The sequence below is a fragment of the Fistularia commersonii genome, chromosome 29, assembly GCF_037954325.1.
Source record: "Fistularia commersonii isolate RoL2024-O1a breed Wild chromosome 29, RoL_Fcom_v1.0, whole genome shotgun sequence".
Taxonomy (NCBI): Eukaryota; Metazoa; Chordata; class Actinopteri; order Syngnathiformes; family Fistulariidae; genus Fistularia; species Fistularia commersonii.
In genome coordinates this window covers 6,661,966-6,677,931 of record NC_141312.1, presented here as the reverse complement: position 1 = coordinate 6,677,931, position 15,966 = coordinate 6,661,966, and the positions used below count along the sequence as shown (strand labels likewise).

Below are 15,966 nucleotides of genomic sequence, written 5' to 3'. Positions count from 1 at the left end.
GAAATATTAGAATATCATGAGAAAGTAATTTTTGGTTTTTGAATTGCATTAAAGATGATAAAGAACTTTATCACAATATTCTAATTTTCTGAGAGAGTCCTGTGTGTTGAAATGATATGAATGTGAGAATGAATGGTTGAATGGATAATGCTCAAAAAATAAAGGGAATACTTTCACACTTTCTTCGAAGTCAAACGAGCCACTGTTTTAGGGACGTTGCATCAATATTGGATCAGCCTGTAGTGTGTTTTTCCACTTTCATTTTGAGCGTGACTTCAAATCCAGACATCCATGGGTTAATACATTTGATTTCCGTTGATAATTTTTGTGTGATTTTGTTGTCAGCACATCCAACTATGTAAAGAACAAAGTATTTAATAACAATATTTCATTCATTCAGATCCAGGATGTAGTATTTTTGTTTTCCCTTATTTTTTTTGAGCAGTGACTTGTGAATGAGAAGGTAAAAGGACGAACGTCTCTTTATGCGGCCTTGTGATTGACTAGCGACTGGTCCAGTTTGAGACCACCGACGCAACTTTGCGTGCAGAATAAGTGCTATGGATGTTGAATGAATGAATATTGTGAGCTGTCCTTAAGATAAAACAAGATAAAGGAAAATCCTTCCGTTAGTACCTTCTGTCTCAGCTTTCCTTTGGACATTCACTGAAAAAATGCAAAATAATAGGACCTGTAGCCATTTCCCCATGCACACACCTGTCTGCAGGTCAGTCACCTGTCAATCACAGGGCCACCTGTTGTGACGCACTGACTTTCACTGACATTCCCATTTAGGGGATGATTTAGAGTCCAGGATGAACCCTGTTTTTGTGGGAAGAAGACGGAGAACCCAGAGAATCCGTGAAGGAAAGCCCCCCCCCCACCTTCCACGGTGGATATTGAAGCAGGAACTTCACGCTGTGAGGGAGGAGTGCTAACTAATAATACGCGCCTTGGCAAAAATATAAAAGGGAAGCCGAGACAAGAAGCTGAATTAATGTCACTCTACTGTTATTACAGGCTTATGATATTATTATTACATGAATCAAACGCTCAAACCTCGACCGGGGTCGGATTTTTGCAACAGCCATCTCAATCAAAACTGCATTTTTCCGTTTCTGTTTGATCCCCTGTCTGCGGCCGCTCAATAAAACTAATCGGTTCCATTGTGCTCGTGACGTCTGCGCTTCTATTTCCAGCTCGGAAAAAAATACTCCTCGCCGTCCAAGATCTAGTTTTCCATGTTGTAAACGCCGCTGCGGCGGCCGATGAATCAAGAGCACCCGTTCGAATTAACAATTTTCTCAGATGCCGCGTGTCCTCCGTAGCTGTTTACCGTTAAGAAAAAAAAAAGAAGAAATGCCGTTTATCGGATTCGGTTCCACTCACACAGCGGATTTTGCGGGGAAAGGAATCCTCTGCATTGAAACCATCGCGGATGTGTGTTTGTTGCTCAACGGCACTCCGGCCAGGTGGGCGTGAGAGCCGCCGTCGGCATTGATATAACTCTGTAATACCGTTGTAATACACCCGATGAAAAATCAATTTTGATCGGATTATTCTCGTAACGGAGGCACGGCCCTCCCATCCACGCTGCTGGACTCCTGCGAGGTTTAAAAACAAGGGAAGGTGGTCAGCGCTTAACTCGGCCCATATGTGTCCGATTTTAAAGTCGCAGACCCGTAAGTCCCTTTAATGAAATGCTGGTTGGTTGGAGGAAGAGACAAAAAAAAAAGGAAACGCTTTGTTTATCCGGAGGAAGATATAATAAGTGGAAAATGCAGACGGCGGGAACTCTTGTGCGTGATCTCACGCCCGTTACGATGATCATCACGTGCAGGGCTGGTTGCGGGGAGCGACGACGGGTCGTCGCATAAACAGACCGCCGGCATGTTTGCCTTGAACTTTAAAAATCAGACACTTCGTTTTTGTTCTTACATCGAGATGCATTTTTTTCAGCGCGAGCGTGATTCAAGCTCACTGGGTGACAAATTGCGTTGGATAAGGAGAAATGTGGTAACTGCGGTTGGAGTTGTTGTGTAACTTTTGGGTGATGAAAACTCATATGAATAAACAAAAAGAGCTAAAAAAAGCTCATGGCTGCTTGTGGGGGGGGGGGGGCCTTTAACAACCTGTCACTCAAGAAACCTTCTCACGCTGGCTGGATGAAGACACCAGGAGGAGATGGAGATCTAAACTGGAACTCAACTTTTTTTTTCCTTCTCTCCACTCTCTCAGAGTGTTTTCTCAATGTACGTCTAAATATGCGTGAATGAATGAGTGAAAGAACAGAGTATGTCTCCATATGACGTGCGAATGAATGAATGAATGAATGAATGCTTTCTTGATATGACATTTGAATGAGAGAAGAGTGAATGGTTGTATGTGTTTATACTGTCTATGAATGAGAGAGTGAATGTTGTATGTCTGTATGACATGTGAATGAGTGACAGGGTGAATGATTGAATGTCTCTATATTATTTATGAATGGCTGTATGTCTCCTTATGATGTTTCAATGGATGAGCGGGTGACTAGTTAAATGTCTTATATGATGCATGAAGGAATGAGTGATATGGCATGTGAATGAGTGAGAGGGTGAATGATTAAATGTCTCTATATGATGTATGAATGAATGAGTAAAAGTATGTTTCTATATAAAGTGAATAAAAGGGTGAACAGCATATGTCTCTTTAGCAGTGTGAATGAATGAATGAATGATATAATTTCTCTATATGGCATTTGAATGAGAGGAGAGTGAATGGTTGCATGTCTGCACGCTTGTGTGAATGAGCAAGAGGGTGAATAGCGAAATGTCTCTTAATGATGTGTGAATGAAAGAGTCAACGTATGCATATGGCATGTGAATGAATGATTATGTGATGGAGTAAGAGAGTGAATGGTTGAATATCTCTGTATGATGTGTGAATGGATGAGGGAATGTTTTTCTGTCTCAATATGACACATTAACGATTGAATGCTTCTTTACTATGTATAAAAGAGAGAGAATGGTGTATTTTTCTATATGACGTGTGAATGAATGAACGATAGTATTTCTCTATATTACATTTGAACGGGAGGAGAGTGAATGGCGGCCGGCCCAGGGCGAACCTCGCCTCTCGACCGATGACAGCTGGGAATGGCTCCATGGAAGGCTAAATGATATCGATAGGGAACGAATTGAGTGTTCAGATGATTCCCAAACATCAGCGACTTGTTCGAAAGTGACGCGAACGAATCGATGGAATCTCCGTGAGATTTAAAAAGATAAAAAGATAAACAAAAACACTCGACAACATTCACCCACAAAAAGTCGCTGTACAGTCAGAGCCCAGAAGTTGATGATGATGATGATGAAAACCGGTGCAGAGTGTCCAGATGAAATAGAAAGACAGGGGGGAGGAGTGTGTGTTGGTGTGCGTGTGTGTGTGTGTGTGTTAGGGGGGTCTGGAGTGATGGTACAGAGAAAGGAAGACGTAGGGAGAGGAATGTGCCGGGTTGAGACAGACAGGCGGATACGGTGACGCTGAAGGGCCGCCTCAGGCTTCCTCCCCCCCCAAAAGGAAGTCACGTTTTGAATGCGGAAGCCACACGAACAATAAAAAGATAGAAGGAGAAAATTGCAATGAATTATTGCAAATTGCATTAAAAAAAAAGGAAGGTGAATATCACTCACAGATGAAGACAGAATGATCACATGTATGATGCTTCACATACAGGACAAGAACACACACACTCACACATACATTAAAAAAAATAAAAAATGGCCGAACACTGATTCGGTCTGAGCACGAGGACAGACTGATGTATAAAACAGTTGCAGCGTCTCCGCAACTCTGAATCCCGTACGGGGCGAAGATGGGAGGAGAGCTCTGAGTGACGCTCACTGGAAAAGCTGAGCGTGCACAGATTGTGCCACGGTTTGGCCGATAATCTGCGCAGACATTTGAATTTGATTATGCAGTTTAGTTTTAAGTTTCGCAGATAGGCCTCTGAATCGGGTCGCTCGACACACACACACACACACACACACACAAAAACGGTGATTCAAAACACAAGGGAAAAAAATCCAAATCTGTGTCTCAGTAAGTAAATATGCCGCCGTCTCTTGCAATTCTAGCGGTGTTTGTCATCGTGCACGCCTCCGTGCACGTTCTGGTGTGTGAACAGCACTGCTCCGCCGGCATGAAGACCACAAATGAAAGAAGACATCCGAGATTTGTTGCGCGTGATGTAATCGATTTTCTTAGCCACATAGATGTTACCCTTAAAGGTCCTTCAAGGTAACTTAGGCATAGAAAAGGTGTAAGAGAGGGGCGGACGATGTTACCGTTCACGTGTTTCCAGGTCCATTCTGAAAAATAAACAGAATTTTTCTTGGATTATTAGATTAAAACGCCGATTATATCTGCATTCTTTCTTAATAAGAGACCTGGGTCAGACAGTACCAGCGACAAGGGCAGAAAAACTGATGATCGTCACATGGATGACAGGAGCTACTCTCCGCTAATCCGCCGTGTTTGTAAAATCCCCCCCCGTTCGCTTTCTCTAATGATCCGAACATAGAGTTGCGTTTGTTCGGGAGCATCGAGTCGGATCCGATACGTCGTTTTGGAACAGAGGAGTATTGATCGAGCCGCGTGAATATGAGTCTTGTAGGTTAGCTTTGGTACCATCTGACCCACCGGAGTGAACGCACGCTGTATGCTAAAAGCGAAGCGCACACGCTCTGTGTGCACATCGGGATGATGAGCGCTTCAGTCATGTGACATCTCCCCCCATAGATCGCGGGTGTGACTTTTTTCCGGCTCGACCGTGATGAACTGCCGGTGCTCAAAGGTCCGGGGTCAGACAACGGTCACCTCCGGCCTTGTAAGTGCTATTGCCTATTTAGGCTTATTCCAATGAGGTCCGTCGAAATACTACAAAAGGCATAGCTTTTGAAGGATTCTCCAGGATGTCAGGACACTGGTTGCAGAAGACAGTTTCACTGCCTTCAATTTATAGGACCTGTATAATTGAATCTGACTTCATCTGTTAAAGTTATTTGTATTGATTCTGACCATCCGGGTTTTTTTTTCGCATCGTGTTGGTCACCGTGCTCTCTCAGATGCTCCGAAAACGGTAGTTCCTCTCCTCGAAGATCGATACTGGGGGGGGGGGGGGGGTACATTCGTCTCTGGGGGGCTGTCGATGGGAACGATCGACGGGGGTCGCTTATGATCTCCAACTTAACTTCTCCAATCCAATCGTGGCCCGATGGGCTCTCCGTCCCTTTCCGTCTCTTTTTTTTTGCTTATTTACATCTGGTCAACAGCGATGTAGCGTTGGCTATGAGTAGACGGAAAAGTAGACGGGTCAGACCCCCCCACACACACACACACACACACACACACACACATCCCCACCCCCCACTGTTATGTACAGTGGGTGATATTTTCTCTTTCAATTCAAAGCCCTGGGGGGAGGTGAGGGCCGTCACCTGCTGCTGAAGGTATGTGCAGCGGCCCACTCGGAAACCTGCCGTCAGCCATCAGCTGATGAAGCAGTTCTCACGGGGGGGATGGGGGGGGACAAGCAACAGCAACCGGTTAGCCCTGTCCCCCCCCCACCCCCAAGTTGTCTTTTTAGCCTCCGCTCTCTTCTTTAAGGGCGTTGCCATTCATCCGTTCGTGCCCCGCCGACTCGGGTGTATCTGTAGAGCTGCCGGGGCTCGGAGGGTCGACTCCTCGCGACGCGTTTCGTCTTTAGCTCCGAGGGGCGGATATGGAGAAATGTCTGGCGTGTTTTTCCGGGACATAAAGACCGATTAAAGACAAACCCGTGAGTATGTCCTTTCTAGTCTGTCTGTTTGTTTCCCTCTGACATTTCAAGGAAAATTCAAGGACGCTCTGATGAAATAGGGATTTTGCTATTTAACAGGCATGGAGGCACTTTACATCCAATAGTATAATATCTTTTTTTTTTGGTCATGAATAAATTCATCCGATTCCAATACGAGGCCACATCCTTTGACACACTCAAGCAGATAAAATCTTATATTCTGAATATATATATGAAATAGATATCAAATCAGAATCTTATGTTTGTTCATTCCACAGCCAGTCCAACAACTTTCATATCAACTTCAAAACTAAATCATGAATTTGAAATTTGTTATATATATATCATATATTAGTGTTATATATATATATGTGTATGTGTGTGTGTGTGTGTGTGTGTGTGTGTGTGAGTGTGTGAGTGTGTGTGTGTGTAACTAAATTATAAATATATGAGTTAGTTTTGAAGTTGATATAAAAGTTGCTGGACTGTTGATGGACAGACACACACACACACACACACTCAAATATACATATGACACAAATATATATATGTATATATAAAGTTATGTGGATGATTATCGTTCTGGATATTATATCTGGATATGTTTTTTTTTTTCTATTTTATTCTCCAGAAGTCAGGAATATGTTCGTGACGGCTCCATATTAATCAGTTGCCATGTGAGGCGCATGTTAGGTTGCAAAACTTACTGTTATGAGAAATAAGATGTTTCTATTTTTTTTTTCGTTTGTTTGCTTGTTTGTTCAGCTCGGCGGCCGATGCTCCCGCTCAAACACCGTTTACTGCATTGAACATTTTGATTTTTGCAAGCTGAAGCGGAGCCAGAAAAACGCACGGGCCCACTTCCTCCCCGTGATGGATGGTGTTATTTTAAGCGGTCGAACCTGCCACTGAAAGTGTGGGAAATGTGACTTTAGTTATTAATGTGCACTTACACTACAGCCACCCCAAAATAGAAAAAAAAAAGAAAAAAAAAGTTTAAGAATCTTTGCATTAAGAAAAACAATCCCTTCTTTGTCGTCTGGTTGCTGCAGAGCAGACATGCATCATATGCTAAAATCCCATTCCCTGCCCTCTGATTGGCTACTGTCTGGCGTGATGTCACCGAGCTGGTGTGTATAAAAAGGGCTACAGACTCAGCCGCTTCAAAGGGGCAAGTGTGGTCGAGGGCTGCGAGAGTGTGTTTATACATGGGTGTCAAAAAGGAAAGGGAGCGAGAGCAAGTGTGTGTGTGGGTGTGTACGCCTGTGTGTGTGTGTGTGTCATGCAGGAGAGCCGACACACCGAGGGGCTGCTGACCAACGCAGTATAATGATACTTTGTGTTGTGGATTCACAAGGCTGTGGATTATCAGAACCCTGGACTGTGCAGCTCGGAGCAGAACCTGTAGGTAGGTCTTCTCAAAGGTGCTCCTTGACACATGTATTCACGTTGCACACATTACAACATGCAATTGAACTTTGACCTATAACAACCAGCTGTATTTCACCCCCGCTTTTGCTTGATATCAGCTTAATCCTAAATTCGTCGACTCACATTAATCATTAACCGACTTATTTAATCTGGACTGATAGAATCTACGGCTCAACAGCTTCTCCTACTTTCTTTTTTTTTAAAGTGGCTGCTCTCAAGAGAGATATCATCTCTTTCCACAGCGCCATCGGTTTATTCCTCCCTGGCCGGGTGTTTTGTGTTTTTTTTTTTTTTTTCCCCGCACGCACATGAACTTGTGCGCCGGAGAGTTTGCGCGCGTGCCATCGTGTTGACCCGAGAGCCCTCCGGACCGATCGCTATCTCCCGACTCCATCTGCCTAAATATTGGGACGTTTACATCCTTGCAAATCTTTTGTGCCTGATTGGCGGCCACTGGTGAGCTGCTGGAGCCCCTACTTTATGTGTGTTTAAACAGCTTATGGGGCCGGAAGCGGGGGCTGAGGGCCGGGGGGGCTATTTCGCTCTCCCTCCAAAGGTAGCTCTGCTGGAGTATTGATCCAATCAATAAGGGGAAGCAAACGCTGAAAAGCAGTAATTACAGCGTCGTCGAAGTAAAAAGCGTGTCGGTGCTCGATGACTGACCGCAATGAGACATTTGCAAAAGCGCCGCTGGAACCGAATCACGTCTCCGGCCTCCTCGGCCTGGTGTGCATCAGTCATACAACATTGATTTTTCTGCAGTTAAACTTTCCACCAGATCCATCATCCCTTTGGCACCGGCCCGTACGAATGTGCTGATGCGTGGGGACATTTTGAGAATAATAACAAATAACGCAAGCGGGCCATCAACCGCAGTAGCGGTGACTGACAGTCGACTAACACGGATTTATTAAGTCGCGGGTGACGCAGTTTTTGAAACGCGGCCCCAAAAACTTCGCTTACTCACCGAAGAAGGAGACGTGGGTAAACACGCGTGAATCAATGAACCTCTTTACACCTGTCGTCGGCCTCCATCCGACGCAATGCTTAGACATACAAGTCCTGCAACCCCGTTGCCGTCGGTCGGTGATGGGGGGCTTATCAGGTCGACTTTGCGCGTCTTTTAACTTTAAGTGAATAAAAGAAAAAACAGCAAATAGTCCGGTTTGCTCACCCTGAGTGCGGCTGACCGTTTAGTGCCATCAGCTGTCTGTCAAGATGTTCATTCGGCAGACCAAACAGGGCTTGGCAGGTGTCCTGCATCATTAGCTCTTATCTCTGATAGATAGTGTTTTCGCTCTGCTGGCCAGGGAATGTCCAAATGGATTCATCAACACGGACGTGTTTGGCTCACGTCGTTTTCCAAAACACGCACAATTATCACATTTATAGAATTAATAAGTTAAAGAAAAATCCAACGGGCATCATAAATGTACAACAAAGTGTAAATCTCTGTCACACACACTGACTCAACTGGACCGGTTGGGTGTGGAGAACATGCAAACCCCTCTGCGTGGGAACCGCCCTTCCTCATTTGCCGCTTTATGCAATTGGCTCTATCGCCGCGAGCGCGGCTTCTGTTTGGTTAAAAAAGGGAGAGGAAAGGGAAATAACTGTTGATGTTTTCTTTGCTCTGAAAACAGACCCGAGGCCCGTAAGTGGTTTAGTTTGAGTAAACGACAAAATCGCGATCAAATTTTAGAGTTAGCGCAAGGCGGTGCAGAGCCTTTGTCTCACAGCAAGGAGGTCTGTCTGTCCAAAAACAGTTGAGACCCCAGAGCAAGGGGTGGTCAATACGTCAATCGCGATCAACCGGTCAATTGCAAAGGTAGTGTGGGTCGATCGCATGGTATTAAAAAAAATTGGTATCATCCATCCCCAATATGAAATTTGTCACTTAATTGACGTAAAGGGCAGCCAGCCTGACGTTTGACCTTTCTATACAAAGGCGATAAGTGTTGCAAAACACTCGCAAGCTAAGGAGTTACCTAGTTACCTCCACTTTATTTCTTTTAAACTTAAAAAAGGGTATTAAAATGAGAGGGGGAGCTGGACCAAGTAAGACACCAAATGTACCGCTACCATTGGGAGTGGGAGGAGGACTTTTTTTTTTATTTACAATGTCATTTTCAAACTTTGCCTCATCTGCCAGTCTCCCATCGCTATACTGAAGAAGGGAAACGTGGAGCGGCATTTTCGGACTGTTCCGCTTATTTATGTGAGTCAGCCTGTTCCCACATTAAGATCATTAATTCCAAATACCGTTCGACCATGATTGATGATCATTTGGAAGTGTGGCAATCAGTGGCTACTGTCCGGAATACACATCATTCACTGCAAGGCATTAGAATAAGGTAATGACAATAAATACAGAGTAGTGTTGTGCAATGTGGGTTCATGCAGTTTTGCAAGGTACACTAACATATATTCTACAAATAAAGAATTCTAAATATATTTATAAATAAACATATGTTTTGCATTTTTATAGTAGGTAGATCATTTTGACTTGGGCATTTTATGTCCAAGTAGCTTAAGTAGCTTGCATGCCTGGGAGAGACCCCATATTACCTAGACTCTAAATGACAGAGTGAATGGGTCTCTCTTATGATTAATTCTTTTAATTATTTTTAATTCCTCTTCCTTCAGACGCAGGGAATCTCAAAATCTTTGTACTTAAGACCTTAAAACACTTTATAGCCTTGACTTGACACTTTATAATTTTATTTGAATTTCTTATTCTCCTCCCCCCCTTTTTTTTTACTGTTTATACAATTTCCTACTATTATTTATTATTGTTATGTTTTACTTGAAAATCTGGCACAACAATTTCCCTCGGGATAAATAAAGTTATTCTTATTCTTAAATGAATGAGTGAATGATTGTATCTCTACATGAGCATAGTATCATATGTCTCTATATGATGTGTAACTGAATGAATGGCGGTGGAATGAAGGCATGAATAGTTGCATGTCTCTGTATGATGTACAAATAAAAGAGTGAATACTTGTATATCTATATGATGCGTGAATGACAGAGTTAATGGTTGTCTTTGCGTGACATGTAAATGAAGGAGTGAATGGTTCTTTGCCTCTGTATGAGGTGCCAATGAAAGAGTGAATGGTTGTATGTCTCCATATGTGACCCTGGGATCGACCGACGACCGGTTCCAGGGTGAACGCCGCCTCTTGCCTAAAGACAGCTGGGATAGGCTCCGGCCAGAATGAATGAATGAAAAACTGTACTTTTTCCAAACCAACCAGAGATCATCGGTTTTCTGTTTGATCTGCTCGCATTCCAAACCGTCTCTGACAAGCCGCGGGACCCTGAATCCGAACCGCAATCAACCCCTCGGGTGTTTCCCCGCAGGCCTTCTTGCGTAAACGTGCCTCGGCTCTGCCAACAGAAGCCCGAGCCGAGCTAATTGCGAAAAATAGGAGCGCACACCGACAAGCAAACAACCGCAGCAGGCGCGTTTAAACTCCACAGACGCGTGATAATCCCAGCGCAATCAGGCCAAACCCCCTCCCGCCCGCCTACGTTGATCCTGCACAAGCCCGACCGCAAAGTATTCTTTATGACCGCAGATTATGGAGCCTGCGAACGCCGCGGCAGCGGCGGCCCTGGCCAACCAGTCGCGGCACGCCAACGCCTCCATGGACTCCGACTGGCCCGCGAAACCCGCGGAATACAGCGACGCCGAGATCGTTCTGCTCGGAGCCGCTATGGCCATCCTGGTTTTGGCCATAGTTTTCGGTAAGTTACACAACGGCCATCGCCCGAAATTCCGACGGACGATTCCAACACAGTTTCCCAAGACAATGGGTGAATATTAAAAAAAAAAAAAAGAGAGAGTACACTCTTCTTCTTCTGTCCAGGTAATGTGCTGGTGATAACAGCCATTCTACGCTTTCAGCGGCTCCAGACGGTCACCAACCTCTTCATCGCCTCGCTGGCCGTCGCCGACCTCATCATGGGCGTAGCCGTCGTTCCCTTCGGCTGCAGCTACATCCTGCTGGGAGCCTGGCAGTTCGGAAACTTCATGTGTGAGTTCTGGACGTCCACCGATGTGCTGTGCGTCACGGCCAGCATCGAAACGCTGTGCGTGATCGCGATGGACCGCTACCTCGCCATCACGTCGCCACTCCGCTACCCGACCCTCCTCACAAGGTACGGCAGAGGCAATTTTTTTTTTTTGTCCGCGGGGGTGGGCGGGGGCAGAAGAACACCTGATCACGCCGTTTCATTGAGATTCTGTGTGTCAACGCACGACAGGGGCCGGGCCTTCGCCGTGATCCTCGGGGTTTGGGCGGTTGCCTCGCTCATCTCCTTCCTCCCCATCCACTTGAAGCTGTGGGTGTCCCATGACGAGGACGCGCTTCGCTGCCTGGCTAACGAGTACTGCTGCGACTTCAACACCAACGCGGCGTACGCCGTGTCCTCGTCCATCGTGTCCTTCTACCTGCCCCTGGTGGTGATGATCTTCCTCTACACGCGGGTGTTCCAGGAAGCCCAGAAACAGCTGGAGAAGATCAGAGGGAGGGAGCGGCACCTTCACAATTTACATTGCACGGCGCAGCTGGCTTATCCACGGAGCAGTCCCGCCGTGAATAAACTCAGACCCGCCGCCGAGGCGGAGGAAGAGGCGGGGAAGGACAGGGAGAACATGCTGAGGAGCGTGGACCCGGCCGAGGGGGAAGGAGGGGCGGAGGGCGGGACGAGGGCCGAGAGGGCCGAAGGAAAGCACTCGGCCGCCAGGCGTCTGAGGTTCTCCCTCAAGGAGCACAAGGCGGTGAAAACTCTGGGCATCATCATGGGGACCTTCACGCTTTGCTGGCTGCCTTTCTTCATCCTCAACATCCTCATGGCTTTCATCGATCTGGGCCACATCACGCTGCTCTTCAGACTCCTCAACTGGCTGGGTTACTCCAACTCGGCGTTCAACCCGCTCATTTACTGCCGCAGTCCCGACTTCAGGCACGCCTTCCAGGAGCTGCTGTGTCTAAGGGGCGGTCGGGGAGGCTGCGGGAGGAGGAGAGGGCGGACGTGTTGCAAAAAAAGGGACTTTTACACCAAGCCCCCGTGCAGGTCCAACGGAGGCTCAGAACCGGGAGGTGCTCAGGGGTTCGACGTCCAGGCAAGTTCGGGTTGGAGCGACAGTCTGGAGAGGTCCGGTCAAGACAGCTCGCTGACCCCTCGCCCTCCCAGCCCCGGCTCCGAGCACGTCTTGGAGGTCGCTCCGGGCTCGCTGTCAAACTGGGCCGCCGGCGGCTCGGCCAGCGCCAGCTTCAGGGAGAGTCTGACTTCTCTCGCCTGACCCCGTCCGGTCGAGGGTGAAGCAGCACTTTAAAAACATCCTGGCGAGTCGCGGCGAATGCCATCCAAGATGGATGTTGTACCTGGATAATTAAACCCGACCTTTGCCGTAACCGAGTTTCTGCCACACGGCGACGCAAACAGTTTGGGTACGAAAAGGTCGCAGAGCCAATGAATGGATTTATGTCGCTTCAGTTCCACGGGAACAGTTTACAAATACTAACCTGATGTTTTGCACATGGTTAATTATTAAGAAATGCAATCTGACCGCCATTAATGAAGATTAGGGAATTTAAAAAAAAAAGTCACATTTTGAGAACATATGACATAATCGCTGCAGAAATAAATAATAATACTGCGTAATAAGTGATGGATTACCGATGAAATATCAAGAAAGGGTGTCCTATTGAATTCCGATCATTCCGAAACACGCTGTTACAATAGCTGAACTGTGACACGGGTTTCTGGGAGGACGAATTCATATTTTTTCCAAATATTCCGAAATTAAAAAAAAGATCTGGAAGAAGGGTCAAAAAAGAGAGACGACACTCGAGCCACCATTACGAAGCCAAAAAATGTGATAATCCGAAAAGGGTCATCGCTTTTGTCTCAAGCGATGACATACAATCAAAAATATATATATTTATAGTATGATTATTATAGTCCTGCAATGTTAACAATTCATTCATAACGTAAAAGCAACAGGATCTGTGCAGCTGGTTTCGGGGAAGCACCCGGCATTGTGTATCCCCCCTCTCCGGCCTCCCCCTTCCCCCTGAAAACAATCCTACAAACGATTTCCCAGCTGGAACAATCAGTTTCTGTATATTTTGGCAACTTTGTCGGCCCCCAGCCCCCCTGCCTTGCACTCGGAGACTATCACGAGAACCCCGAAAAACACGGAGAATGCATTTGTATCTGGCAGGCCTGCCCAACCCCTACTGATGGGAAGATGGACAACAGAGGAATGGAGATGAATTAAGCAGAACAGTACAAGATCCTGTTTTTAGTGATTGGAAGAAACTGATTTTGAAACGTGCATGTCACAAATCTGGCCTCGGACAGCGGCGGGATATTTTAAAGCTACAATATTAGCAATAAAAGTCAACCAAATAGTCTTTAATAACGTCCGTTCATCAGACGGCCTTCGCTAAACCTCACTGGTTTCGTATATGGAAACATTACTTATTATTTCATTGACGAGCTATTACAGACTTGGAATTATAGTAGAATATAGAATTATAGGGAGTGTCTTTAGTTTTTAGGGGTGTCCAAAACTGATAAAAATGATGATAAAAATATGAAATCGTGATTACATTATTGGTCTTGCTCGGATGTCAAATTCCCCCCCTCCCCTTACCTGATCCCAGTCTTGTAAAAGACACGATATAGTCTTGTTTGAGAGATTTAAATTGGAAAAAAGTTGTCGCTCGGTCACTGTCCCCTCATGGAAATATCACCCTTGCACACGCTTTGACGCACATGTGATATTACTGACTCGAGATGTATCCCCCATTTATTATGCCGTGTGTGATGGTTTACTAATGTTTGTGAGAAAACAAAAAATAACAAAAAAAAAAAAAGTTGTTGTTTTGTTCGTATTGTCTGTTTCCGTGTAACCAGAGGACTGCAGATGTCATCGGGGCCGAATCGCTCAGCACTGAATGCATTCCCACGTGACTGGCCGCATCGCGAAGCATGGGTTTCATATTTTACGCGGTTCTTTGCGAGAACAAATGTCAATGTTAAAAAAACGCGCCGTGCATCCGACCACGGAAAGCGGCACCAAGATCCAACACTCGTACGTGTGATTTTTCATTTTGCGTTTATGAAAATAATATTCCTTGCCACTACAGTGTGTTTCATGCACAGGAGAGGGTCATCATGTCTACCTCAATCATATCCACACCAATGTCAACACTGTCTCTGTTGTTTTTGTATTTATATAATGTGATATTTTGGGATGTTGACTAAAAGTATGACGATAGAAACTGTATTTGCTTTAGGTCTGTGTATTTGTGTGTGTGTGTGTGTGTGTGTGTGTGTGTGTGTGTGTGTGTGCGCGTGTGGGAAGCGTGAAGAACAGTGACAGGTGCTGGCAGTCACAGTGGCTGCAATATCAGCTGCCACGGAAGAAATACAATCAGCTATACAGCACTATTGCACACAAACAACCACGTGCGTGCGAGCGCGCACACACACACACACACACACACACACACACACACACACACACACACACACACACTTGGAACACTCTGTATACGCGCCTATATATTCTGCCCATCCTGTCCAGCCTGTTAATATGTGATAATTGTCATGTGTGCACGTGTGTGCACACTTATGCTTGGTCTGCCATATCATATCTGCTTTTTTTTTTTACAAGCACAGAGACAGGGAAAGCGTGCATGTGCGCTGCTGCGGGGAACGCCTCTGTTCCCATGCACTACGGCCCCGAGTCTGGCTGTTTTGACGTGCAGGGATTAAAGTGCATCTGTCCGTCACAGGGGCGTGTGTGTGTGTGTGTGTGTGTGCGTGCAGTTGTGCGCAATTGTGTGACAATATATCTCTACAATATTTTGTTCTCCAACACCTCGTAACTCTGTGTCGGGAAGGAAGCGAGAGCAGATGCCCGGATGAAAAAGGATGTGGTGAACACAAGCGAGCGTGAAAAATGGTTCAACAAGCCAGAGTGAGAGGACGGAAACACAAGACACGTGAAACGAAACATACAAACGATGCATTTTCATGTTGTAGCCTATGCTTACATCTGTTGACTTATCTTCCACTTTGGGAAAAAAAAGAAACAAACATTGCACATCGTGTGGAGATTTGTTTAAAGGTCGGGTTAGCTTTTTGCAAGAAGCAGCCTGAGCGAGTTTCCAGGAAATGAATGAATGGAGATTAATATAATGTCTTTTGAGGTGATGGAAACCCAACTGTGTGTGTGTGTGTGTGTGAGAGAGAGAGCGATGTGCCAAGTGTATCTTGTGATCACTGAGTTTATAGATGGCGGGCTTGTGTTGCTACCTGAACTGAGGCTGACCCAGCGTCTCCTGCCAAAGAGCAGCGCAGTCGGTGAGAACAGACAGATATTCTGTTCATGGATCTGTTTGTCTTTGACTGTCACACACGCACAAACACGCCGCATTTTTGAAATGTTTCGGGACAAACCGAAAAGGGGAAGTATTACCGGACTCGGCGAGACCCGCAGACTCTCCTCTCACACGGCCACAAAAAAAGTCGGGCGATGCAACGCCACATGTTCTGTACATGTGACGCTCCCGTCGCGCCTCCTGACGAAGAGCGAAAGGGGAACGACTGGATCAAGCGGAACTCCGTCTGAGGTCGTTCACTATCCAATGCAGCGCTTGGATTTCATTGCCACCAAAAATAGCAAG

The 15,966-nt window shown here is 45.9% G+C and overlaps 1 protein-coding gene across 2 annotated transcripts; it reads left to right on the top strand.

Annotated features, from left to right (window-relative positions):
- The first annotated feature begins 5,757 nt into the window (after positions 1–5,757).
- Positions 5,758–14,553, top strand: adrb2b (adrenoceptor beta 2, surface b). Of its 2 annotated transcripts, XM_086176670.1 has the most exons (5): positions 5,758–5,821; positions 6,587–7,229; positions 10,837–11,005; positions 11,128–11,419; positions 11,525–14,553. In XM_086176670.1, exons 3-5 carry the CDS (start codon positions 10,840–10,842, stop codon positions 12,564–12,566), a joined length of 1,500 nt encoding a protein of 499 aa, XP_086032796.1. In that variant the 5' UTR covers positions 5,758–5,821; positions 6,587–7,229; positions 10,837–10,839; the 3' UTR covers positions 12,567–14,553. The 2 variants fall into 2 exon arrangements, with proteins under 2 accessions (XP_086032796.1, XP_086032797.1); XM_086176671.1 differs by lacking the exons at positions 5,758–5,821; positions 6,587–7,229 and having other exon boundaries at positions 10,866–11,005; positions 11,166–11,419.
- Positions 14,554–15,966: the final 1,413 nt, after the last annotated feature.